This window comes from Piliocolobus tephrosceles, chromosome 2, assembly GCF_002776525.5.
Source record: "Piliocolobus tephrosceles isolate RC106 chromosome 2, ASM277652v3, whole genome shotgun sequence".
NCBI lineage: Eukaryota > Metazoa > Chordata > Mammalia > Primates > Cercopithecidae > Piliocolobus > Piliocolobus tephrosceles.
The window spans coordinates 146,363,791-146,390,418 of record NC_045435.1 but is presented as its reverse complement, the minus strand read 5'-3'; the positions used below and the strand labels follow the sequence as shown (position 1 = coordinate 146,390,418).

The 26,628-nt window shown below is 38.6% G+C and overlaps 1 protein-coding gene across 2 annotated transcripts in view; it reads right to left on the bottom strand.

Annotated features, from left to right (window-relative positions):
* Nucleotides 1–26,628, bottom strand: part of ZNF385D (zinc finger protein 385D) — a 342,412-nt gene that overhangs the window by 116,572 nt on the left and 199,212 nt on the right. For both annotated transcript variants that reach the window (XM_023207238.2, XM_031935070.1), the window contains one exon: nucleotides 24,965–25,075. In XM_023207238.2, coding sequence (XP_023063006.1) covers nucleotides 24,965–25,075 — 111 coding nt within the window. The remainder of the gene's footprint in view (nucleotides 1–24,964; nucleotides 25,076–26,628) is intronic.

Below are 26,628 nucleotides of genomic sequence, written 5' to 3'. Positions count from 1 at the left end.
ATTAAGAACCAATAATATCTAAATGCTGGTATCAAATAAAAACACAGAACTCTCTGTTGGCCTATTTCAATCAAAAATAGATCTATATCACTGTCATAGGCTGTCCAACCATAAAAGAAATTTTAATTTTTGTACTTAGGCCTTTTAATAGAAAGACATGATTTCTAATTAAATCTACATTATTCAGTAATTTCATATGTTAGTCTGTTTTCTTTATGCCTTGTACTCTAAATGTTAAAATGATTCTCTAAATTATTGTTTCAGATTTTATAAAGTGATAAAAATACAACAAAATACAAGAAAGAGAAAAATAGTTTCTTTATGGAATACACAAAGAATACATTAAATGTTTTTTAAAATCATATATTTATTTTAAATATTTTATGAAACCAATAAATGTTCTACCATGATAATGTTTTATCATTGCTATAGTAACTTTTCTGATAATGCTACAGTCTTAAGAAATATGGGTTGGCTTGGAGAAATAAGAAATGTTTTTACTACATATACTACAAACACAGCATAAGAGTAATGCTGATTTTGAGCAATTGATTTTAAACTATTTACTTCTCAATGTCTTTTTAAACCATGAAGATAGCTAGTTAGTTTTACTTAAAATAAGATGAAAATTAAAGATAAATATTCCCTAGTCTAAGCCAAAACATAACACAAAAACCTAACTTAAGAAACCATTAAAAATAAACAAAATTAGACTTGCAAACATTCTAGTAATACATAGGCTAAACTGCTTTTTACAGAATTACTGAATATTCATCGAATTATAATTCATATGCATTCAGTTAGAAGCTGGAGAAAGCTTACTATGATAATAAAAATACAATAGATTATAAGCCCCTTTTTTGAATTAAATAGGCAAAAGCAGGATAATAACAACATAGCAAAAATAATCAAGCAAACTTGGAGAGCTATTTTGAAAGAATCTTTTATATGAGAGAGAAGATAGAGTCAAAGATAGACATGACAACTCAATGAGACCTAAATGCAAATGATAAAACCATCGACAAAAGCCTTGAAGGAAAATGCTTTTCCCCTCGGGGAATGATTTGTACTGGCCTCCAGGTGTAATATTATGTGCACTGATGAGCTGATCAACAGAACAGAACTTCTACCCAGCTGTAATCAAGAGTGATTGATGGTTGGGACAAAAAAAGTTGATTATCATGACAAGTTCGCTGATGCGGAGAAAATAAGCTCTGCTTGGGAAATGGATAAAACCTGTTCAGAGACTACCTTCTGAAACCTTATTTATAAAGGAATCTAAGAGAAGGTTAAAAGTTGTGAAGATGAACCCGATGTCCCGATAAACCTGATAAGAATAATTTGCCCTACGTCAATCTCCACAGATTTCGTAAATAAGAAATTTAAAAGCTCATTTACGCCCAATAAAGAGTAACCACATACCCTGAATGTTACTTATGTAATTATGAAAAGATCTACTTCTCGAAGTACCACTGAAAATCACATGTGCACAAAGAATTAAACTTTCATGGCATATCTTGCCTCCATTTCTCTTCAGCTCCCTCCTCACAAGGTAAGACTTCCCCAAATGACTGCAATCTTTACCACTATCAGTTTCAATTTATATCAAAACACAGATTTGGACTGAGACAACAGATCCCAGAGGCAGTATTTTGCATTTAAAATGAGGTTTGGTAGGCTTCATAAAAGGTAAATCTGGGCCAGTGTTGGGTGTAAGTACAGTGTTCTAATATACTAGTACCTGGATTGTGCAAAGATCTGTAGAATATGAAATAATACATTCATCTTTTCAAATTCTGATAAGTCATCTAAGAAATTCTAGCAATGTAATCCAAATGCAGTGTGTAATTTATGGCATGCCTGGTACAATTTCATTCCCCTTAATCAGAGAATAAAACCAAATCACCACTCTTAAACCAATCACCATAAGAAACTTTAGTGTGAAGAAGGTTAAAAATGAATTTGGGGGCAGAAGGTAAATGGGAAATCTCTGTACCTTCAACTTAATACTACTGTGAGCCTCAAACTGCTCTAAAAATAAAGTTCATTTTTTTCTACATAGACATTTTTGGCCATGGAGACACTTGAGAAAGGTAAATTATTTCATCACAATTACTCTAGTTAATACAGAGGATAGGGCTCAGTAAAATATTAGACAATAACAAATAGCAACTGATAGGGAGGGAAGGATGCAAATGGCCACAAAGCCCCAAATTACACAAGAATAGACATTAATATGAGTTATCTTTTCTGAAATTTCTTCACTCATCTGTCCAGGAACAAACCCTTCTACTGTTCTAGTTTTCAGGACTATGATGAAACTGATGATTTATGATATGCTGAAATAAATTATAACAAAATATAACAAAAAAACCAAAAGCCTTGATAAACAGGAACTAGGATGAATGAAATGGAATGAGCAAATTTTATCTTTGAGACTTTCAATTATTGGTGACCACTAATCTAGTTTCTACTTTTGGTTTCTACAAGTTTTGTTAGTGCCTAGTAATACTTTAAAAAGTGTATATAGTTGTAAAAAGAGATACAAAAAAACCGATTAAAATTTTAATAGATATGTATATCCAGCAATTTCTGGGTAACTGGTTTTCATCAAGGATTTTATTCCATACCTAATAAAGATTTCATCAGTGATAAGGTTGTTGATGCACTCTGAAATATTCACAATCATTAAGCTAAAATTTGGGGATGTTTGACAATAGTAATTTTTTTTTTCAAATAAACTAAAACTCAGAGGCTTATACAAAACAAGTTTTCAGAATCATAAAAACAAGTTTCTAGGTCTTGTTGCACTTATTTACTTCCCTTTAAAAATATGTGAATTTTCATGTTTAGGTTTCAGAGAATCAGTTACTTAAGATATGAATCCTGCATTGTGGAGAGATTAGGCACTGCGGAAAGGAAGCCTAAAATTCATTTTTATCAGAATGTAGAAATTATGAAAGTTAAACCATCTTAGAGATTCCTGGGTTTTTCTTTCCTTTTTTTTTTTTTTTTTTTTTTTTTCCAGAGATGAGGTGTCAGCCTGCTGCCCAGGCTGGAGAGCGGTGGTGTGATCAGTGCCCACTGCAACCTCGAACCGCTGGGCTCAAGGAATCCTCAAACCTCTGCTTTCCAAGTAGCTAGGACTACAGGTGCGCACCACCATGCCTGGCTAATTTTTAAATTTTTTGTAGAGATAGTCTTGCCATGTTGCCCAGCTGGTCTCAATCTGTTGGCCTGCCAGTGATCCTCCTACTTCCACCTCCTCAAGCACTGGGATTACAGGTGTGTGCCACTGAAACAGCCAGGTGGGAGGGGGGTCCCTGGACAAACTCTACCCAGCCTGCCCACTCAGGTGTAGCCTCAGGAAGTTCAACAGGGAGGAGCCTGGCCCCTCCTCTTCCTGTGTGGAAGCTGTAATTCCAAGGGCCGACGGGAAGCCTGTAGCCGGGACTCCGGCCTTGCGGAGTGAACCCTGTTTCCCCTTGTTTTCCTCCCCCCCCACCCCCCCCCTCCCGCTGTCACCCAATGAAATCCTGCTTTATTCACCCTTTAAACCGTCTCCAAATCTAAATTTTCCTGCCCATGGGACGGACAAGAACCCAGTCTTTAGCTGAACGTGGGACACGTCCTGCAACATTCTTGGCGTGCAACGTGGGGGCTCTTGAAGAGGTAAGTGAAACGGGGACTCAAAACCTCTCACTGTTGGCCGGGCGCGGTGGCTCATGCCTGTAATCCCAGCACTTGGGGAGGCCGAGGCGGGCGGATCACCTGAGGTCAGGAGTTTTGAGACCAGCCTGACTAACATGGTGAAACCCCGTCTCTAGTAAAAATACAAAAATTAGCCGGTGTGGTGGCGCGCGCCTGTAATCCCAGTTACACAGGAGGCTGAGGCAGGAGAATCACTTGAACCTGGGAGGCGGAGGTTTTAGTGAGTGAAGATCAGCCACTCTACTCCAGTCTGGGCGACAGAGCCAGACTGTCTTGGAAAACAAACCGCTCACCGTTGTTTCTAAGCCTTTTCATCCTGGAACTTCTGAGCTTATGGGAAACCTCTCCCCACCCCTTGTCACTCCTGCAGGTCGGGGGCCTTTTCATGGTCTTTTCCTTTTTCCAGACGGACTAGCATGCAGCAGCTCCCAGCCGCTCCCTATTCTGTGCGGGGCTGGGATGCACGGCCTAAGGGTCCCGCACACCCGGTTGGCTGGTTCCCAGCCACAAGCATCTGCAGCCTTCCCCTTCCCCAGCCAAGGGGTTTTACTCCATTCGACGTTGATTAAGCTTTAACTTTTCTTATGCAACTGGTGGAGGAAACAGTTGCTTAAGAAGAAGAGGTTTTCCGCCAGGCGCCAGGCATTCTTAAACTGTTTCTTTCCCCTTCTCTACGCCAGCAAGTTAACTTTTAAAGTTTTTTTTAAATTTTATTTTTATTTTCCCTTTCTTTATAGAAGGTGTTTTACTAGGCCAGGCCTCCCAACCGCGCAACTATCACTGTTTGTATTTTCTGCAAAATTTTGGTTGTGAAATCAAGCCTCCATCTTGTTTTACATTCTGAGGGCATGGCTTGTAACTGGTGGCAAGGCTTTGTTTAGTAATCCTGCCTTAGGAAATAAGTTTCTTTCTGGTTTGATATCTGCATGTTTTCCTATCTGTTTCTTAAAGGACCCCACCTAGCGACTGGATTTTTTTCTATGTGTGTGATGTCTGTAAAAAGAGTTCTAATTAATTTGGCCTAAAGAAAGACAAGCACTTGGATCTAATACTTTTTAAAGGGCAGATAAAATCTGTGGTGCCTTTCAGTTCACGTGGCTTTAATCTTTGAGAAATAAAAACAGCCTTGAAGACTATTAGTAAAATGCAGGTCAGATGTAAGGTTTGCTAAGTGTTCTGAGGTTAAACTGCTTGTTGGGTTTTGAGAACTATTTGCCTTGCCAGCTTCGCAATTGGTAAGGCCTGGGGACATATGGAACTAACCACAGACTTGACTAAGAAGGCAAAACGTGGCTGCAGTTAGCACACAATTAAGGCAACTTACTGAGTTTTACCTTAAAGTTAAAAATTGCTAGGAGTTAATTGACATTACTAGAAATGAGTTTGCATGCAAGGTGTGTAGGAACAGTCAAATGTGTTTTTTTTTTTTTTTAGTGAAAGGTTATAAGAAGGCATGAAAATGTAAACTTTTGCTTAGGGTTAAAGGATTGTTTTAAGTTAAATCAGGAAAAAGCTGAAGGTTCAAAGAAGTGGTGGAAAAATTCTGGAAATTAATCTTGAAGAATAGGTTCTCTGTGTGAACATATTGACTAAATTCAAAAAAAAGGTATGTGGTTTTTCTGAAAATTGAGCATTGAAATAAAATCACAAGGTATTCTTAAAATGCTAATCTGCTCTTCGGCAAAATTTATAAAGATTTATAAAAGGTTTTTGCTTCTTTAAAATTTCTGAGTCATTTTGGCAAAATAAGTAACTTTTGGTAATCTGGAATTCTATTTCATAATATCAAGTGTTTTAAACCTCAGACATTTAGTAGCCTAACCAAAATCAAACTTCAGTTTCAAAATTGTCTTCCCTAGCACCTGGCTTTACGAATACTTCAGAGGGCCCCTGAAGTGTCCAGAAAAGAGAGGTAAACAGGATTATTTGACATGTGCAGGTATATGGGATTGCCAAAATGATGTTCAGTCTTCCTTAGGTTATATCTTGGTGAATAATGCTAACATATGTTCCAAAATTGTATGGGATTTCTAAAATTCTAATGGCTAACTATATGCCATCAATCATAATTAAGATTGTTATTGTAAACCACAGGGATGAACCAAACTTCTTTCCCTATTGTGTTGCTAACTGTAACAACTCTGGACATTTTGCTATTCAGACAATTGTTGTCTTGTTTTAATCCTTTTCAAAGATGGTTTAAAATGAGCTATAGAACTTTAACAGGTGCTCTCAAATACAGACTTCTGATAATGTTAGAGATTGTAACATTGGAATACAGGAAAATGTACAAGACTCATGAAGAGTTGAAATTCTCGTGAATATCAAGCAAAACAAGAGTTTACTGAATGGACTGAACTTAGAAAGCTGAAGCAACTTTTTTGACTTGTGTTCAGTAAAGAATGTCACTTTCTAACAGGTCCAGAAACTCCAAGTTTATCTTGGGACCTCAAGAGGAGAGGATCTCCCAACTCACAGGTTTTTGAGGATGCAAACCCATGGCTGGGCTGGGCTTTAAAAGGTGTTATCTGAGATTCCTTGTGGAATACACTTCCATCAAAGCCAATCCAAAAAGCCTTTGTAGAAATAATTATTCTCGTTGTACTTTATGCAAATAATCAAGCCAAGTCTATTTTGCAAACAACTGAGTCCTATCATTATATATATATATATATATTTTTTTTTTTTTTAACAAAAATGAGGACTGGAAAGAGAAGTTACGTTCCAAAACTCATCAAACTTACGATACATCTGTCATTAAATTTGAAACTCTTTAGTTGTTTTTAAGTTTTTGCCTACATTTTAGACTAACCCTGCTTGTTCCTGTGACCCTACCAGCAATCTCTGGCTGCAGCTCAGAAAGAACTAACGGGATGACTAATGTAGGAATCTGGATTGATATTCTAGTTCTGAACAATTATCCTGCAAATCCTATCTGGTGATGGAGTAAATAGTGTGCCCGTCACCCAGAGGTTTCCTTTTGGGAATGTAAGACCAAAGGAACTAACCAATGGGCCAAGCACCATTCACCCAAAACCCAGCAAGGCTAACTGTAGCTACCAGTTAGCTGCATATGTCACAAGACATCCTTTCCTCTCCCTTGGAGAAGGACTCAGTGCCACAGTTTCACCTTAGATTTGGCTTATGATAAGGAGTCCATGCAACCTCTCTCAGACACATTTTTGTCCCAGACTCAATTCCAAGCTTTAGGTCAAAGCCTGGGAAAGAAAACTGGATCTAAGGGATCCAGAGGCAAACAGATTAAAAGGCACAGAGCAGGTGAGTGTGGCCGATTCCTGCCAAGTAAGCCAACCCCAAGCTTCCCGTTTCATGGATAAAGGCCACGTTAATATCCATGGCATAAATGAGGTCCAGGGAACTCCAAGGCTACTGACAGTAGGTGGGAAAGAGACATAGGTGAGAGTGGATAATTCCTGTTCTCTAGCCCCTTCCTGCTTCATGGGTTCAAGCCACTTTTGCAGTCACGGTGGTGCCTGCCAAAGTCGCCGGAACTCATGGATGCAAGGGCGGAAGAGGGAAAGCAGACATTCTTCCCTCTCTGCCTCCCATACCCTGGGTATCTGATAGGAAGGGAAGGGAACCAGGGACACTTGCTCCCCTCTTTCTAAATGGGTAGCCATTCATCTTCAGCCTGTATCCCTTTAGAATGCATGCTGAAACCCTGGGACTCCGTTGAAAAAATGCCTTTTTATTCCTTTCTCCTTGGGTTCTCTCTTCACTGACAGGTAATTGTGTCTCCGTACTATGGGACGCTCCCCTCAGATGCAGCCTCCAAACTGGAAAGAGTTCATGTCCCAAACCTTAAACTGGTTGGTTTAGGATTGGGCTCAGGAGAAGGGAACCCGGAAGCCCAACCTGCCGGCAAAAGCGTGAAGTTTTTTAACCAGTCGGGCTTTTGGTCTCCCTCTGCCTGTGCAAACTGGTAAAAGGTCTTGGAATTTTTTACCTGTCCTTACCCCTCCCCTTGTTTCATTTAAATACATATTTTCTAATAACCCAGTTTGTCTGTTCTTGCCTTCAGGGCATCAAACTCCAGAGGTTCAACCAGAGCCTCTGACGGCAGCCCCTTCTCCTGGGACCCCTTAGGCCTCTAGGGAAGCTCTGACTGCCCTTTCCCCAAAATAGCGCCTCCTGTTAGCAGAAAGCAGTTAAGATTGGTCTTTCCTCTTATCCTTATTCTAAGGGCAGTTAGATGTACTTTTTTTCTGAGACTGAGTCTTGCTGTGTCTCCCAGGCTGGAGTGCAGTGGCATGATCTCAGACCTCTGCCTTCCAGGTTCAAGCGATTCTCCTGCCTCAGCCTCCCGAGTAGCTGGGACTACAGGCGCCCGCGACCACGCCCGGCTAATTTTTGTATTTTTAGTAGAAATGGGGCTTCGCCATGTTGGTCAGTCTGGTCTCCTGACCTCAGGTGATCCGCCCCCCTCGGCCTCCCAAAGTGCTGGGATTACAGGTGTGAGCCACCGCACCCGGCCGCATGTACTTCTTTAAACGGGCGAATGAGACAGCCAGGTAGGAGGGAGTCCCTGGAGAAATGCCAACCAGCCTGTCCACTGAGGTGTAACCTCAGGAAGTTTGTAGTGGGGAGGAGCCTAGCCCCTCCTCTTCCTGTGTGAAACCTGGGATTGGAAGGGCAGCAGGAAGCGCGGTAACAGGGGACTCTGGCCTTGCAGAGTATCCCCATTTCTCTTTTCACCCCATAAAACCCTGCTTTACTCATCCTTTAAGCCATCTGGGAGCCCAAGTTTCGTGGCCATGATATGGATAAGAACCCAGTCTTTAGCTGAACTAGGGAAATGTCCTGCAACGCCACCACACCTATACTGTTTCTACCTTAATTTCCTTGTCACAGCAATAAGGAAAAATGTTTCTGGTTTTGAGTGCTTCTTTCATTTATTCATGCAACATTGATATCCACGATTTTTAGAGCCTTCCTAGCATTAATGGCTTCTTGCCTCATTTTCTGGGAACCCGTGGAAAACTTTTAGTTTGTTTAATTGGAAATATATCTTTTGCTTCACTACTGCATTTTATTCTCCTCATATTCTGTCCTTCCAGTTTCACCCGTGCTTAATCCTCTTCTGAAACTCTTTGCATTTAATGAAATGGACTCTCAACACAGATTCTGTCCTGTTCCCTTCAATACTTGTGGTATTAGTAAAGTCCTTTAAGTGGCTCTCAATTTTTAAATATGTTTCCATATCCCAGCAATCCCTGAGCATGCTACTGATACCCACCCTTGAATAACTTCTGTATTGTGTGCAGAACTTAAGTGGCTGGTGGTCTTAGTTGAAAACTCAGCTGATACCAAGGCAAGTCTCAAACTAAATTTCTCCTAGGGCATGTCCCCTGATATCATAAATAAAAGCATTATGCTAGGGAACTTAGCCCTGTTTCTTGTCCACCTAGTGTTTCAATAGCCTATTGCCCATGAAAAAGTCAACTAAATATTTTGGTCTTTGGTTTCTCCACCTATACAATGTACAGATAGAGAGACATCTCTATGGTTTGTATGATTTTATATGGACTACAAAACAATTCTATGAGTGGTTCACAACACTCTATAGAAACGCAAATATCCCCTTGTTTACTGGAGGTTATGAATGTATCTACTGGTCATATCTAAAGTCAACTTTCCCTTTTTAGATATTCCAGGTCAAATTTTCCATGTCTAAGAAAAGTTGATAGAAAAATTGAATATTATTACTTTGTAGAGAAACCCAGATAAACACAAACTTTTAATAAAGATTTCTCCTTTCTTAGTCTCTTCCTCATTTCATCCCCAAATGAAACTCTGGAGGATCAAAGCCTGATTCAGAGAGTCCTGAAATGACCTAATAGTTGGGGTTTTATTTTTAAAAGCCTGCCAAAGAAGCACACTGCTTAAGTAGATTCCTGTGCTCGTGGCTGGCTCATTTTCTCTTGAAATCCCTAGCAGCTAAACCCAATATTTTTTGCTCTGTCCTTCTGTTCAGGTTTTGTTATCTGAGAATTCCTGACAGAGCTGGGGGTTCCACTCAAGAGGTAGGAACTAGTGAGGTTGTGAGATAAAATGTGTCCCAAATGTCAACTCAGAGTATAAGCCCTTCAAAAAAGAGCTCCCAGTCACTTGTTTCAAACACAGTGACAACCTGTAGGCCATCACCACACTCTCCAGAGCCAGCTCTTCACACAGGGGTGACCTGACAGTCCAACTAAAACTCATCAGGTTCTCAGATGTGTCTCTTCTTTCACATAAGCCGAATGGCCCTGTCAAAGGACAGCTTTTGAAGAAGAAAAAGGACCCAGTGGGAAGGCCATGGTGCTCAGGCCAAAGCTCCAAATGACTCTGCGAGTCTTAGAGACTAATACAGGACACTCTCTTATGAAAGAGATGTTTCCAAGCTGCCTGAAAATTGAATTGGTAAGTGTGTCCCTCAGAAGATCCTTTGGGATGCAGTGGCAACAACATACTTAAAGAGGTTGATAGCTTTTAATAGACGCAGTTTTGACAGGGACAATTTGTCGCTGCATTTTTTAAAAGGTGAAGATTCACCAAGAGTGAATGCCTCATATCTTAACAGAAATACACAATAAATACAAACACATTAATGAGAGTAGATCCTTTTACATATTTTTTTAAAAATAGCAATATTTTCCAACTTTGATATTTCTTAAGAATTTAACCTTCAAAGGTAAAACATAACTGCATAATTTTTTCTATAAAATAAAAATGATCTTTCAGTTTCATTCATTGCAGAGTATATAATTCAGTTTCAGTGTGTCATATGAAGTCTTACATCACTATGAGGTATGGCAGGTCGTTTCAAATTAGGTGATTGTAGAATCTGTAAGCTCAACGAAGAGTCCGAAGAAACACGACCAACTAAGAAAAGGCAGCACTAGACATCAGGTTGTCTAATTCGTGATGCAGTGATTTTCCCAAAGTTTCATTCTGCTTTGCTGGAAGTGGCTGTCAGGTTTTTGAATAAATGTACATCCCACATGCATAGATTTTTATTAACCTTTCTTTTAGGATATGCAATAACATCCTCAGTCTGAATGTGAGAACGATAATATCTAGGTATTCTCATGGGCATGTTTTTAGGACATCTTTAGAAAATTGCAACTGAGGCCCTCAAAATGGAATTTATAATTTGAGAGAGCTGAATCCTACCCACCAGACCACCAGGGACCATCAAAATGTATAATTTGAGAAAAAATATGCAGCTTAAAAACATAATAGATGCAATAATTCTCTTTTCCTTTACAAAATTCAAGCATGCTTATTTATAAAGGAAATTTGGAAAATAAAGAAGTAAAAGACTAGTTGACCCCAATACAACCGTTATTAGTTTTTGTTTTTCACCCAGCTAAATAGCATGTCCTTTAAACATCAATCCTGTGAATAATACTGATAAGTATTAAGATATATTAAGACATGATTTTAAGAAAGTTTCATAATCTTATTTGGTCACTGGAAGCCTAATTTGGTCACTGGGTAGGAAAAAATACTCCTGTCAACAACATCATTATATTGACCCACTGGTAATGGATGTTAAGACTAAGAGATATGAATTAAATTCAGACGTACAGCTTAGTTTTACTACATTTTTATGTTCTAAAATGCAGAAACATAATCTTTTTTTTTTTTTTCCCCAGAGAGTCTCGCTCTGTTGCCTAGGCTGGAGTGCAGTGGTGTAATCTTGGCTCACTGCAACCTCCCCCTCCCAGGTTCAAGTGATTCTCCTGCCTCAGCCTCCTTAGTAGCTAGGATTACAGGTGCGTGCCACCATGCCCAGCTAATTTTTGGATTTTTAATAGAGACGGAGTTTCACCCTGTTGGTCAGGTTGGTCTCGAATTCCTGACCTCCTGATCCACCCGCCTCAGCCTCCCAAAGTGCTGGGCTTACAGGCGTGAGCCACCACGCTCAGCTGATCTCTATTTTATAATGCCATTAGAAAACATATCAGTATATTGGTAATGATCCCAAGGATTCCCTTTTGAAACGCTATCAGGCCTCCAAGCAATGTTATGCTCTCATGAGGTTCCTTCCCTTCTGATTTATCAAACAGTTCCCCAACATAATGAATGCTTGACAGTCCTGAATCATTAAGGATATACTGTTACTGTATTATAGTTCAATAATACGAATTTCTGTTTACACTTTTGATGTGTTTATGCTTGAATTGTTGCATGTGTCTGAATATGAGTAATACCATTTAAGAGGACTCATGAGTTCTTATGAGTGAGATCTAGCTACTGAATGGCTTTCCATAGTAGCTGTAACTCCTTCCAGTTAGTTCCATAAGGAAAGAAACTTTCAGTCTTCTCTTTAGGACAGCCTGACTAAGCAGGAAACACATAGATCTCCCTACATGACATTGTTGCAACAACCACTGAAACTTCAGAATGGACTTGCTGCCCTCCCTTGACCAGATGAGGCACAGACAGCAGAGACATGAACATTGTCCTTAGCCAGCTAATGACCACGTGGCCTTGTACAAATCTATACTCTCTACATCTCAGCTTTTGCATGTGAAATTAGGAGTATGTGTCTTCTACCTCTAAAGTATTGTGAAATTCTATTGTTAAGAAGTTAACTGTAATAACACTTAGATACTACAGTCTTGTATATCCTTAGTTTGGGATTTGAGATCTTATTTCCCATTCTATAGAGAATCATTGAGTATCCATTCTCTACTTCACTTAATAAGCTTACATCTTGTTGGCCCTGCTGTAGTCTTTCAAAGGCACATTACTAATTTGCCTAGGTCACATGGTAATTTATGCTTGTTTTAAGATGCTGATAAAATAATTGGACAAATTACAACCCTTCAGTCTTTAATTGGAAGGTTTCGGCATAACCCCATGTATGTTTCATATGAATGTCAAGAGATTTGTCAGGAAAAAACCACCATGAAAAGGTAATCTGATTAAAAATGCAAGCAATATAATTTATGACATATTAAAAGTTATCTGCAGGGCCAAAAATAAGAACCATAAAGGAAACAGATATGGCAAAATACCAAATGACAGAGTTTTTGATAGGAAGCGTTAAAAAAATAAAAGTTTAGAGGGAAAGGAAATTGAATTTTCATGATACAAAGATGAAAAGAACTACAAGCTGTTATTTTCATTGGAAGGGGAAGATTTGAAATGTAAAAAGGTTCATAAGGCAAAACTACTTTCCTATGTGATAGAGGATTCAACCAAGCATACAACTGAATTACAATGTTATTTTTCTAGAAAGATTCCAGGTTTAAAAATGGAAATAGAGAGGTAAATTCCAGATTTACCTGGAAAGAACAAAAGGGCTGTTGCATTGGGCTTAGAAAGCCTTTTCTTGAGTTTAAAATGATCTAACATGTATGTATATTTTGATTTTGGTTATTCTTTAAATAGAGATAATTTTCTTATATATGGATCAATTGGTAAATCCAATCAATCTTGGCATTCAGTGTCTAAATATTTTGTAAAATTGGTACTTATGGACATGGCTGGTCAATAAGTAAACAAATTTAACATTTCCAGTACATGAGTTTCTTTTATTGACATATAATCATACAAAGACATTTCTTAAATTTCCAAGAGAGTTTGTACTCTTGTATTTCAATTCTGCAATGGTTAAGTTTGGTTTGCAAAACATAATTTAAAGGTTGGTATGTCATTTATAAACTCAACATCAAATCTTCCTATTGAAAAATAAAACTACAGTGTTTAAAATTTGCACTGAATCGTGACTGATATTCAAAGCTCAAAACAATAGAAAGTGTAAGGGCAGTTAATTCATATGTGTCTAGCTTATATAGACCAAAGACACTGCAATGAGTTATTATCTAATATGGTCATGCAGTTCAGTTCAAACCTAAGTCAAACATTCAAATAAAATGTAGTATCTGTGGTAGACAGAATAATGGCTTCCCAGTGCTGTTTAAATCGTAATCACAGGAAAATATGAATATGTTACATTACATGACAAAGGGGGATTAGGTTAGCTGATGAAAATCAAGTTGTTAATCAGCTGACTGTAAAATAAGGAAATTATCCTGAATTACCCAGGTGGACCCTTTGTGATCACAAGGGTCTGTGATTGTGGAAGAGGGAGGCAGAAGAGTGAGACAATGATTACAGGTGAGAGAAACTGAGCTGGCCCTTGCTGTTTTTGAAGATGAAATGGGGTCACAAGCCAAGGAATGCAAGCAGCCTCTAGAAGCTGAAAAAGGCCAGAAACTGGATACTCCCCTGGAACCTGCAGAAAGAACATAACCTTGCAGACACCCTGACTTTATCCTAGTGAGACCCATTTCAGACTTCTCACCTTCAGAACTGTAAAATAATAGATATATCTCAGAAATACTGCAGTTCAGTTCCAGATGACCCCAGTAAAGCAAATATCACAATGTGAGTCATGTGAATTTTCTCATTTTGCAATGCATATAAAAGTTGTTTATACCATACCGTTTTAACTGTGCAATAACATTGTCTAAAAATACAATGTACATACTTTAATTTTAAAATATGCTATTGCTGAAAAATGCTAACAACATGAACCTTCAGCAAGACATAATGTTTTTGCTGGTGGGAGGTCTTGCCTCAGTGTAATAGCTATTGGCTGATCATAGTGGTGGTTTCAGGTTGAGGTAGCTGTGGCAATTTCTTAAAATAAGACAACAATGAACTTTGTTGCATCTAGAACTCTTTTCACAAAATATTTCTCTGTAACATAAAACGCTGTTTGATAGCATTTTATCCACACTAGTACTTCTTTCAAAATTAGTCCTCCCAAAGCCTGACACTGCTCTGTCAATCAGGTTTATATAATATTCTAAATTCTTTGTTGTCATTTCAACAATGTTCACGGCATCTTCATCAGCAGTAGGTTCCATCTCAAGAAACGACTTCCTTAGCTCATTCAAAAGAAGCATCTCCATCCATGAAAGGAGGAGGTTATGAGATTGCATCAATTCAATAACATCTTCAGACTCTACTTTTAATTATACTTCTCTTGCTGTTTCCACAATATCTACGGTTATTTCTTTCACTGGAGTTTTGAAACCCTCAAAGTCATCCATGAAGGTTGGAATAAACTTCTTATAAATTCCTGTTAATGTGGATATTTTGACTTCCTCCCATGAATTACAAATGTTCTTAATGGCATCTAGAATGGTGTTTTTTTTCCAGAAGGTTTTCAATTGATTTGGGCAACATCCTTCAGAGGAATAACTATCTATGGCAGCTATAGCCTTAAAAATATATTTCTTAAATAATAAGAGTGGGGAATCAAAATTACTTCTTTATCCATGGGCTGCACAGTGAATGTAGTGTTAGCAGGCATAAAAACAACATTAATCTTCTTGAACATCTCTATCAGAGCTCTTAGGTGATGAGGTACATTGTCAATGAACGGTAATATTTTGAAAGAAATCTTTTTTTCTGAGCAATAAATCTCAAGAGTGGGCTTAAAATATTCAGTAAACCACCATGTAAACAGATGAACTGTCATCCAGTCTTTGTTGTTGCATTTGTAGCGCACAGGCAGAGTTGATTTAGTGAAATTCTTAGGGGCCCTAGGGGTTTTGTAATAGTCAGCACTGGCTTCAATTTAGACATTAACTTCATTAGCTCCTAACAAGAGACTAAGCCTGTCCTTTGATGCTTTAAAGCCAGGCATTGACTTCTCTCTCTAGCTAGGAAAGTCCTAGATAGCGTCATCTTCCAACAGAATGCTCTTTGGTTTATGCTTAAAATCTGTTGTGTAGTGTAGCCACCTTTATCAATGGCCTTAACTAGGTCTTCTGGATCACTTGCTGCAGCTCGTACATCAGCACTTGCAGCTTCACCGTGCACGTTTATGTTGTGCAGAGGACTTCTTTCTTTGAACCTCATGAACCAATCACTCCCAGCTTCAGACATTTTTTCTCACCTCTGTTAGCCTTCATAGATTTGAAGAGTTAGGGCCTTCCTCTGGATTAGGCTCTGATTTAAGGAAATGGTATGGCTGGTTTGATTTTCTATCCAAACCACTAGCACTTTCTCCATATCGAACAAGGCTCTTTTGCCTTCATATCATTCATGTGTTTACTAGAGTAGCACATCTAATTACCTCCAAGAACTTTTATTTTACAGTCACAACTTAGCTAACCATTTGGCACAAGAGACCTAGCTTTTAGCCTAATTCTTCTTTTGACATGCATTCCTCAGTAAACTTAATCATTTCTGGCTTTTGATGTAATGAAAAGATGTGTGACTCTTTCTTTCACTTGAATACATACAGGCCTTTTTTTTTTTTTAATATATATACTTTAAGTTCTGGGGTACATGTGCAAAATGCAGGTTTGTTACATAGGTATACACGTGCTATGGTGGTTTGCTGCACCCATCAACTATCATCTACGTTAGGTATTTATCCTAATGCTATCCCTCCCCTAGCCCCCTGATCCTCCAACAGGCCCTGGTGTGTGATGTTCCCTTCCCTGTGTCCATGTGTTCTCATTGTTCAACTCCCACTTATGAGTGAGAACATGTGGTGTTTGGTTTTCTGTTCTTGTGTTATTTTACTGAGAATGATGGTTTCCAACTTCATCCATGTCCCTGCAAAGGACATGAACTCATCCTTTTTTATGGCTGCATAGTATTCCATGGTATATATGTGCATTTTCTTTATCCAGTGTATCATTGATGGGCGTTTGGGTTGATTCCAAGTCTTTGTTATTGTGAATAGTGCTACAATAAACATACATGTGCATGTGTCTTTATAGTAGAATGATTTATAATCCTTTGGGTATATACTCAGTAATGGGATTGCTGGGTCATATGGTATTTCTGGTTCTAGATCCTTGAGGAATCAACACACTATATTCTACAATGGTTGAACTAATTTATACTCCCACCAACAGTGTAAAGGCGTTCCTATTTCTTCACATCCTCTCCAGCATCTGTCATTTCCTGACTTTGTAATGATTGCCATTCTAACTGGTTTGAGATGATACCTCATTGTGTTTTTGATTTGCATTTCTCTAATGACCAGTGGTGATGAGCTTTTTTTTGTATGTTTTTTGGCTGCATAAATGTTTTCTTTTAAGAAGTTCATATCCTTTGTCCACTTTTTGGTGTGTGTGTTTTTTTTTTGTTTGTTTTTGTTTTTGTTTTTTTTAATTTGTTTAAGTTCTTGCAGATTCTGGATATTAGCCCTTTGTCAGATGGATAGATTGCACAAATTTTCTTCCATTCTGTAGATTGCCTGTTCACTCCGATGATAGTTTCTTTTGCTGTGCAGAAGCTCTTTAGTTTAATTAGATCCCATTTGTCAATGTTGGCTTTTGTGGCCATTGCTTTTGGTGTTTTATTCATTAAATCTTTGCCCTTGCCTATGTCATGAATGGTATTGCCTAGGTTTTCTTCTGGGTTTTTATGGTTTTAGGTCTTACATTTAAGTCTTTAATCCATTGTCAGTTAATTTTTGTATAAGGTGTAAGGAAGGGGTCCAGTTTGTTTTCTACATATGGCTAGTCAGTTTTCCCAACACCATTTATTAAATAGGGAATCCTGTCCCTATTGCTTATTTTTCTCAGGTTTGTCAAAGATCAGATGGTTGTGAATGGGAGTTCACTCAGGATTTGGTTGTTTGTCTATTATTGGTGTATAGGAATCCTTGTAATTTTGGCACACTGATTTTGTCTCCTGAGACTTTGCTGAAGTTTTTATCCGCGTAAAGAGATTTTGAGCTGAGATGATTGGGTTTTCTAAATGTACAATTATGTCATCTGCAAACAGACAATTTGACTTCTTCTTTTCCTAGTTGAATACCCTTTATTTCTTTCTCTTGCCCGATTGCCCTGGCCACAACTTCTAATACTATGTTGAATAGCAGTGGTGCGAGAGGGCATTCTTCTCTTGTGCCAGTTTTCAAAGGGAATGCTTCCAGTTTTTGCCCATTCAGTATGATATTGTCTGTGGGTTTGTCACAAATAGCTCTTATTATTTCGAGCTACGTTCCATCAATATCTAATTTATTGAAAGTTTTCAGCATGAAGGGTTTTTGAATTTTGTTGAAGGCCTTTTCTCCATCTATTGAGATAATCATGTGGTTTTTGTCATTGGTTGTGTTTATGTGATGGATTACGTATATTGATTTGCGTATGTTGAACCAGCCTTGCATCACAGGGATGAAGTCGACTTGATCATGGTGGATAAGCTTTTTGATGTGCTGCTGGATTCAGTTTGCCAGTATTTTATTGAGGAATTTCACATTGATATTCATCAGGGATATAGGCCTGAAATTTTATTTTTTGTTGTGTGTCTGCCAGGTTTTGGTATCAGGATGATGCTGGCCTCATAAAATGAGTTAGGGAGGAGTCCTTCTTTTTCTGTTTGGAATAGTTGCAGAAGGAGCTCCTCTTTGTACCTCTGCTAGAATTAGGCTGTGAATCCATCTGGCCCTGGAATTTTTTTGGTTGGTAGGCTGTTAATTACTGCCTCAATTTCAGAACTTGTTATTGAGATTTGCCTTCTTCCTGGTTTAGACTTGGGAGGGTGTATGGGTCCAGGAATTTATCCATTTCTTCTAGATTTTCTAGTTTATTTGCATAGAGGTGTTTATAGTATTCTCTGATGGTAGTTTGTATTTCTGTGGGATCAGTGGCGATACCTCTTTATCATTTTTTATTGCGTCTATTTGATTCCTCTCTTTTCTTCTTTATCAGTCTTGCTAGTGGTCTATCTATTTTGTTGATCTTTTCAAAAAACCAGCTCCTGGATTCATTGAGTTTTTTGAAGGGTTTTTCACGTCTCTATCTCCTTCAGTTCTGCTCTGATCTTAGTTATTTCTTGGCTTCTGCTGGCTTTTAAATTTGCTCTTGCTTCTCTAGTTCTTTTAACTGTGATGTTAGGGTGCTCAATTTTAGATCTTTCTTGCTTTCTCTTGTGGGCATCTAGGGCTATAAATTTCCCTCTACACACTGCTATAAATGTGTCCCAGAGATTCTGGTACATTGTGTCTTTGTTCTCATTGGTTTCAAAGAACTTATTTATTTCTGCCTTTATTTCATTATTCACCCAGTAGTCATTCAGGAGCAGGTTGATCAGTTTCCAGGTAGTTGTGAAGTTTTGACTCAGTTTCTTAATCCTGAGTTCTAGTTCGATTGCACTGTGATCTGAGAGACTATTATGATTTCCTTTTTTTGCATTTGCTGAGGGGTGTTTTACTTAGAATTATGTTGTCAATTTTAGAATAAGAGTGATGAGGTGCTGAGAAGAATGTATATTCTATTGATTTGGGGTGGAGAGTTCTGTAGATGTCTATTAGGCCCGCTTGGCCCAGAGCTGAGTTCTGAATATCTTTGTTAATTTTCTGTCTCGTTGATCTGTCTAATATTGACAGTGGAGTGTTAAAGTCTTCTACTATTATTGTGTGGGAATCTAAGTCTCTTTGTAGGTCTCTAAGAACTTGGTTTATGAATCTGGGTGCTCCTGTATTGGGTGCATATATATTTAGGATAGGTAGCCCTTCTCATTGCATTGATCCCTTTGCCATTATGTAATGTCCTTCTTTGCTGTTTTTGATCTTTGTTGGTTTAAAGTCTGTTTTGTCAGAGACTAGGATTGCAACCCCTGCTTCTTTTTTTTTTTTTTTTTTTTTTGCTTTTCATTTGCTTGGTAAATATTCCTCCATCCCTTTACTTTGAACCTGTGTGTGTTTTTGCACATGAGTCTCCTGAAAACAGCACACTGATGGGTCTTGACTCTTTATCCAATTTGCCAGTCTGTGTCTTTTAATTTGGGCATCTAGCCCTTTTACATTTAAGGTTAATATTGTTATGTGTGAATTTGAGCCTGTCATTATGATGCTAGTTGGTTATTTCATCTGTTAGTTGATGCAGTTTCTTCATAGTGTCAATGGTGTTTACAATTTGGTATGTTCCTACAGTGGCTGGTACCAGTTTTACCTTTCCATATTTAGTGTTTCCTTCAGGAGTTCTTGTAAGGCAGGCCTGGTGGTGACAAAAGCTTTCAGCATTTACTTGTCTGTAAAGGATTTTATTTCTCCTTCACTTATGAAACTTAGTTTGCCTGGATAGGAAATTCTGGGTTGAACATTCTTTTCTTTAAGAATGTTGAATATTGGCCCCCACTGTCCTAACTTGTAGAGTTTCTGCAGAGAGATCCATGGTTAGTCTATGGGACTTCCCTTTGTGGGTAACCCGACCTTCCTCTCTGACTGCCTTTAACATTTTTTCCTTCATTTCAACCTTGGTGAATCTGATGATTATGTGTTTTGGGGTTGCTCTTCTCAAGGAGTATCTTTATGGTGTTCTGTTTCCTGAATTTGAATGTTGGCCTGTCTTGCTAGGTTGTGGAAGTTCTCCTGGATAATATCCTGAAGTTTTCCAACTTGGTTCCATTCCCCCTGTCACTTTGAGGTACACCAATCAAATGTAGATTTGGTCTTTTCACATATTCCCATATTTCTTGGAGGCTTTATTTCTTTTCATTCTTTTTTTCTCTAATCTTGTCTTCACGCTTTATTTCATTAAGTTGATCTTCAATCTCTGATATCCTTTCTTTCACTTAATCGATTCGGCTATTGATACTTGTGTATGCTTCACAAAGTTCTCGTGCTGTGTTTTTCAGTTCCATCAGGTCATTTATGTTCTCTAAACTGGTTATTCTAGTTAGCAATTCATCTAACCTTTTTTCAAGGTTCTTAGCTTCCTTGCATTGGGTTAGAACATGTTTCTTTGGCTCAGAGGAGTTTGTTATTACCCACCTTCTGAAGCCTACTTCTGTCAATTCATCAAACTCATTCTCCGTCCTGTTTTGTTTTCTTGCTGGGAAGGAGTTGTGATCCTTTGGAGGAGAAGAGGTTCTGGTTTTTGGAATTTTCAGCCTTTTTGCTGTGGTTTCTCCCTATCTTCATGGATTCATCTACCGTTGGTTTTTGATGTAGGTGACCTTCATATGGGGTCTCTGAGTGGATGTCCTTTTTGTTGATGTTGATGATACTCCTTTCCGTTAGTTTTTCTTCTAACAGGCCCCTCTGCTGCAGGTCTGCTGGAGTTTGCTGGAAGTCCACTCCAGACCCTGTTTTCCTGGGTATCACCAGCAGAGGCTGCAGAACAGCAAAGATTGCTGCCTGTTCCTTCCTCTGGAAGCTTCATCCCAGAGGGGCACCCGCCAGATGCCAGCCAGAGCTCTTCTGTATGAGGTGTCTGTCGGTCCCTACTGGGAGGTGTCTCCCAATCAGGAGACACCGGGTTCAGGGACCCACTTGAGGAGGCAGTCTGACCCTTAGCAGAGTTCAAACGCTGTGCTGGGAGATCTGCTGCTCTCTTCAGAGTCGTCAGGCAGGGAAACGTTTACATCTGCTGAAGCTGCGCCCCCAGCCACCCCTTCCCCCAGGTGCTCTGTCCCAGGGAGTTGGGGGTTTTATCTATAAACCCCTAACTGGGGCTGCTGCCCTTTTTTTCGGAGATGCCCTGCCCAGTGAGGAGGAATCCAGAGAGGCAGTCTGGCCACAGAGGCCTTGCTGAGCTTCAGTGGGCTCTGTCCAGTTTGGTCTTCCTGGCAGCTTTGTTTACACTGTGAGGGTATACCGCCTACTCAAGCTTCAGCAGTGGTGGACACCTGTCCCACCACCAACCTGGAGCATTCCAGGTCGACCTCAGACTGCTGTGCTGGTAGCCCGAATTTCAAGCCAGTGGATTTTAGCTTGCTGGGCTCTGTGGGGGTGGGACCCCTGAGCCAGACCACTTGGCTCCCTGGCTTCAGCCCCCTTTCCAGGGGAGTGAATGATTCTGTCCCGCTGGCATTCCAGGAGCCACTGGGATATGAAAAAAAAAAAAACAACAAAAAAACTCAAACTCCTGTAGCTAGTCTGGTGTCTGCCCAAATGGCTGCCCAGTTTTGGGCTGGAAACCTAGGGCCCTGGTGGCATAGGTACTGTAGGGAATATCCTGGTCTGCGGGTTGCAAAGACCATGGGAAAAGCACAGTATCTGGGCCAGAGTGCACAATTCCTCATGGCACAGTCCCTCACGGCTTCCCTTGGCTAGGAGAGGGAGCTCCCCAACCCCTTGCGCTTCCTAGTGAGGCGACACCCCACCCTGCTTCTGCTCGCCCTCCATGGGCTGCAGCCACTGTTCAACCAGTTCCAATGAGATGAACTGGGTACCTCAGTTGGAAATGCAGAAATCACCTGCCTTATGCATTGATCTCACTGGGAGCTGCAGACTGGAGTTGTTTCTATTCGTCCGTCTTGCCAGCAACTGGCCATTGTAGGGTTTTAAATTGGCCTAATTTCAATGTTATGTTTCAGGAAATAGGAAGGTCCAAAGAGAGGGTGGGAGATTGGAGAATGTCCAGATGGTGGAGCAATCAGAACACACATAGCATTTATTAATATACCATCTTATGTGGGTGGAATTCACGGTGTCCCCAAACAATCACAATAGTAACATCAAAGGTCTCAGATCACCATAACAGATATAGTAAAAATAGAAAAGTTTGAAATATTGAAAAACCAAAATGTGATGCAGAGTCACAAAGGGAGCTGAGATATGCCTGCATATTTGTGTTGTTTCAGGCCACTGAGTTTGTGGTAATTTATATTAGCAGCAATAGAAGACTAATACAGTAATCATCTGGTAAATGGTCAAGCTTGCAACTGTTTAATTATGACCCAAAGTGATTAGTTCATATCTCCAAATACCTTGGCCGTGTTCCTTTTACAACATGCCAGACAGACCTGAAAGCAAAGTTGTTAGCATGAGAAATCAGTTGTCCCTAATAAATACATATTGATGCCCATTCTACTTTGAAACTTCAGTAACAAAATAAATTGCTACTCTCTCACCAAGGAAATAAGATTACATTTTTGAAAAGTACGTTCATATTCCATGTGTTGTCATATCAATTTACATTATTGTTAACAATTATATATAAAAATGTATATGTGTTTTCTAAAGCATATCTGACAATATTTCTAAACTGTCCAATCATGAATTTGACATCAATCTACAGAATTAGAAACACTCCAAAAATAGAACCACTGTCTAGAAATGGTAAGCGACTCATCACTGGGAATAATCAAGCAAAAGACCTTGCCTGGATGTAAGAGATGAAATTCTTACACTTAGTAGGAGATTGGGTTCAATGACGTTGAAATTTCTTTCTAATTCCTAGTTTAACAGAAGTGTTCTTAATAAAGAGAAGATTGACAGTGAAATCATAGGCAGGAGGAGATATTTTAAGTAGTCTCAGTAAATATAAGAAGCTGACAGCATGGCTCCTGGGAGACTTTTAAGTCACTATCTGATCAGTTTCAAAGTGAAATATAAATACAATTTAGGAAAAGAACTAAAAAGCCACTTAAAATAATAATTATAAAACTATATAATTGTTTGCTGAGTATTTAAAAATGATCAAAGTTGAAGCTATTTAGTTTAGAACTCTTATTGATGTATTAACAGGACTCTTTTTTACAACAGCTTGAAGATACTATGTTACAATCATCACTTGAGAATATTTTATTGTTAATAAATTAAGCAAGTCTCTGGGAAATTTCTATAACTCAAATCAAGGTGTACTCAGCATTAAAAAACAAACAAAAATCCCTTCACATAAAATGTTGTATGTTTGGTATATTCTTTTTGGTTTTTGGCAGCAAATACCACTGAAGTGCTGCTATGGTCTGATTATTTGTATACCTGGAAAATTCATATGTTGAGATTCTAACCCCCAAGCTGATGGTAGTAAGCAGCAGGTGGAACCTTTTGGGATATGATTAAGTCATGAGGGCAGAGCCCTTATGAATGAGATTGGTGCCCTTATAAAATAGCTTCAAGGGAGCATCTTCATCCCTTCCACCATGTGAAAATACAGTGAAAATGTGTCATCTGGGAACCAGAAAGCAGGCCCTTACCAGACAGTGAATTTGTCAGCACCTTGATCTTGGACTTCTCAGCCTCTGGAACTGTGAGAAATAAATTTCTGTTGTTTATAATCTACTCAGTTTATGGTATTTTGCTTTAGCTGGCCAAATGGACTAAAGTGTTATGCAGGCAATCCACTCTTCTCTTTTTTAAGTTAATGGATATTATAAAATTACCTGATTATTGCATTAGTAAGTATGAGTTCTTAAGACAAAAGCAAAATGAAATGTTCTCCTCAAAGAAGAATAAACTATTTTGTTTATGCCTCATCTATTTCCTATACTCGATTATCTTGCATTCTGGCTTCATCACCAGAGCATCTAAGAGATCTACTTGACTGGGGAGGTTAAATACTGGAAGGCTTAACCTTCTCCAGAATTCAGATCTATTTGGTCATCTTCACACAGTGTATCAACTTAGGACAAGAAAATGGTACCTCGATAGGATGGAGACTTCTGTTTGCCTAGAGTGTGAATGCTGTCGAATTCCTATTCCTTCTAAACCAACGTTGCCTTTCTCTTCTGCAACTCTCAGGATTAACTCCATATCAAAGCAGGTTTAGCGGGGAAGAGAAGACATACATTTTTTTTTTTTCCCCCATTGACCACAGATCACAATTAGTATCACTGTGATGGATCCAGAGTCCACCCTGGTCCTTAGAAATGGTAGAAAAGGTGAATAACTCCCTGCATAACTTGTGAAGCACCAGTCAGGTCCACAAATGTTTCCCTCCTACGTGTTCTCCACTGAAGAGTCTTTTGAGGCTTGAGTTGTTCTAGGACTGTAGGACCCCCTGTTAAAATACCAATACTCCTAGGACAACTTGAGTGCTCTAGCACAAATATAATTGAGGACATAGCAGTAATATGGAATCTGAGGCCTCCATTCCAGGCAAAAAGAGTTTATAAACTCAAAATCTTGATCTTAAAATATGATTTGGTACCTATCTTATTTCAGAGTGTAACCTATTAAAAGTTCCATTGGTCCAAAGTTTTACTGTTCCCAAAGCCAAAGTGTTTACCTACATGTAGCATTCCCAAAAGACTAAAAAAATAAAAATAAAAATAAAAATAAAAAAAATAAACTGTAAGTGTATAAGCTTGTTTATGTGTGAATTTTCTGTAGTAAACAACCAAACACAATAAATTCCAAAATTAAAGCACATAATGAGTTAAAATGTTATCTTTGAGTTTTTGACATATTTTTGACATGCTCAGTTACTGGAGAAAATGTCTAAGAAATCTTTTCTCCTGCAAGATTAGAACAGCAAAATGTGTGTGTGGTTTTTTTTGTTTTTTCGTGAATACTAAATGATAAACTTACATCAGAATTAAATCTCAACTGGCAAATGTTGCATGATATGATTTGCTTTCTTCGATGGGGAAGAGGAACCCCGAATGTATGGTTTATTACAGCTTTCTGAATCGGGTCCATCTGTAATGAGAAAAAAGAAATACAACAAATAGAAATAAAGCTTGTCAGTTCCATTGGAATTTTGCCTATTTCATTAAAAAACCAATCTGTACAGCTTCAATCTACTGCTCACATTATAAAGAATCTTTTTATTCTAAGAAACAACATTTTTACTTTCTTGGAAAATAGATAACGTTAAGCCTAAAGCTCAGTATGATAAGGAAATGATAAATGTACCCATTAGAGTCTGCTTGCTGACTGTTTTTGTCATTTAAAAGCAACAGTTGTCTCAGTTTAATAACCCTTAAATATAATTAAAGATTTATCAAAATTCAAGTTATTGCTAATGCCAGCAATCTAAGACAGAAGTATGTCTATACCATTGCCCAAAAATGGACTTCAAAATAGACTGGTTAGCTGGGAAGCCATGAAAATATACACCATTATCCAACATCAACCTTGTGCTATGTTTGGTATCTTTCAGACTCTAAGAATATAATATGCAAATCCTGCTTTCCAATAATTGAAACATGGAGACATTAAGTCATTCAGCAATCACTTGTTGAGCACCTAGTATAGAATGTTAACCTGTGGACTTACTGGGGGGTGCCAGAGATTTGGGGCCAGATATCAGTTATCTCCCTCCATTCTGTTTCCAGGACAGGACAAGCAACAACAAAAACATAATGTCAGCAATCCAGCTCTGATAAAGTTTAATGTCCCTTCACCAGGGCTTTGTCCTATGGTTGTTCTGGCTGGAGTGCGGTGGCGAGATCATAGCTCACTGTGGCCTCAAACTCTTGGGTTCAAGCAGTCCTCCCACTTCAGCCTCCCAAGTAGTTGGGAGTACAGGCTTGAACCACCACACTCAGCCCTTGATCTTAATTCTTTCATGTAACTTCTTTCACTATCCTTGTCTATTTATTAAAGTTGCGATGAAGCTTAAATGTGCTAATTCATGAATTTACTTAGGATAGTCAGTCTGGGCACATTAAGTAGATGCTGGCTATTATATGTTCTGTGTTGTAGCACATGTGAAGATCGAGGTTATTAACAGCCTCAAACTCTATACTCGTTGTTGGCACATTTCCCATTTTTCCCATGATGAGATACAAAGTACTTACAAGAGTCTTCATAATAGATTGAGATAGATCAGAAATTTGATACACTCAAAAGTGCTCAGAATGTGTCAGAAATGACTCTCTAATATTCACCTTCTGTGACACATTATAGTTCATTACTTCCCCTAAACAAGTCATTTATCAATTTCATCTCCTTTTGTGTTTCTCAATTACTGGAATCAGTCAATTCACGGGCTCTCTCCACTGGAAGGAAGGAGAAAGTTTCTGACTCCTTTGTATTCACAACTCCTTTTATGTTGTCTAGGTACTCTTAACATGCGGTTCTGAATAACAACAATAGGAACAACAATAAAAATAGTAGCAGTTAGCATTTATTATAATGCTTTCCATAGGCTAATCACTGGACTAACTGATTTACATATTACATGGTTACAATGATAAAGGAGAAGGACTCATGGGTGTAATCATTTTTCTTTTCCACCTTCCCTTTAA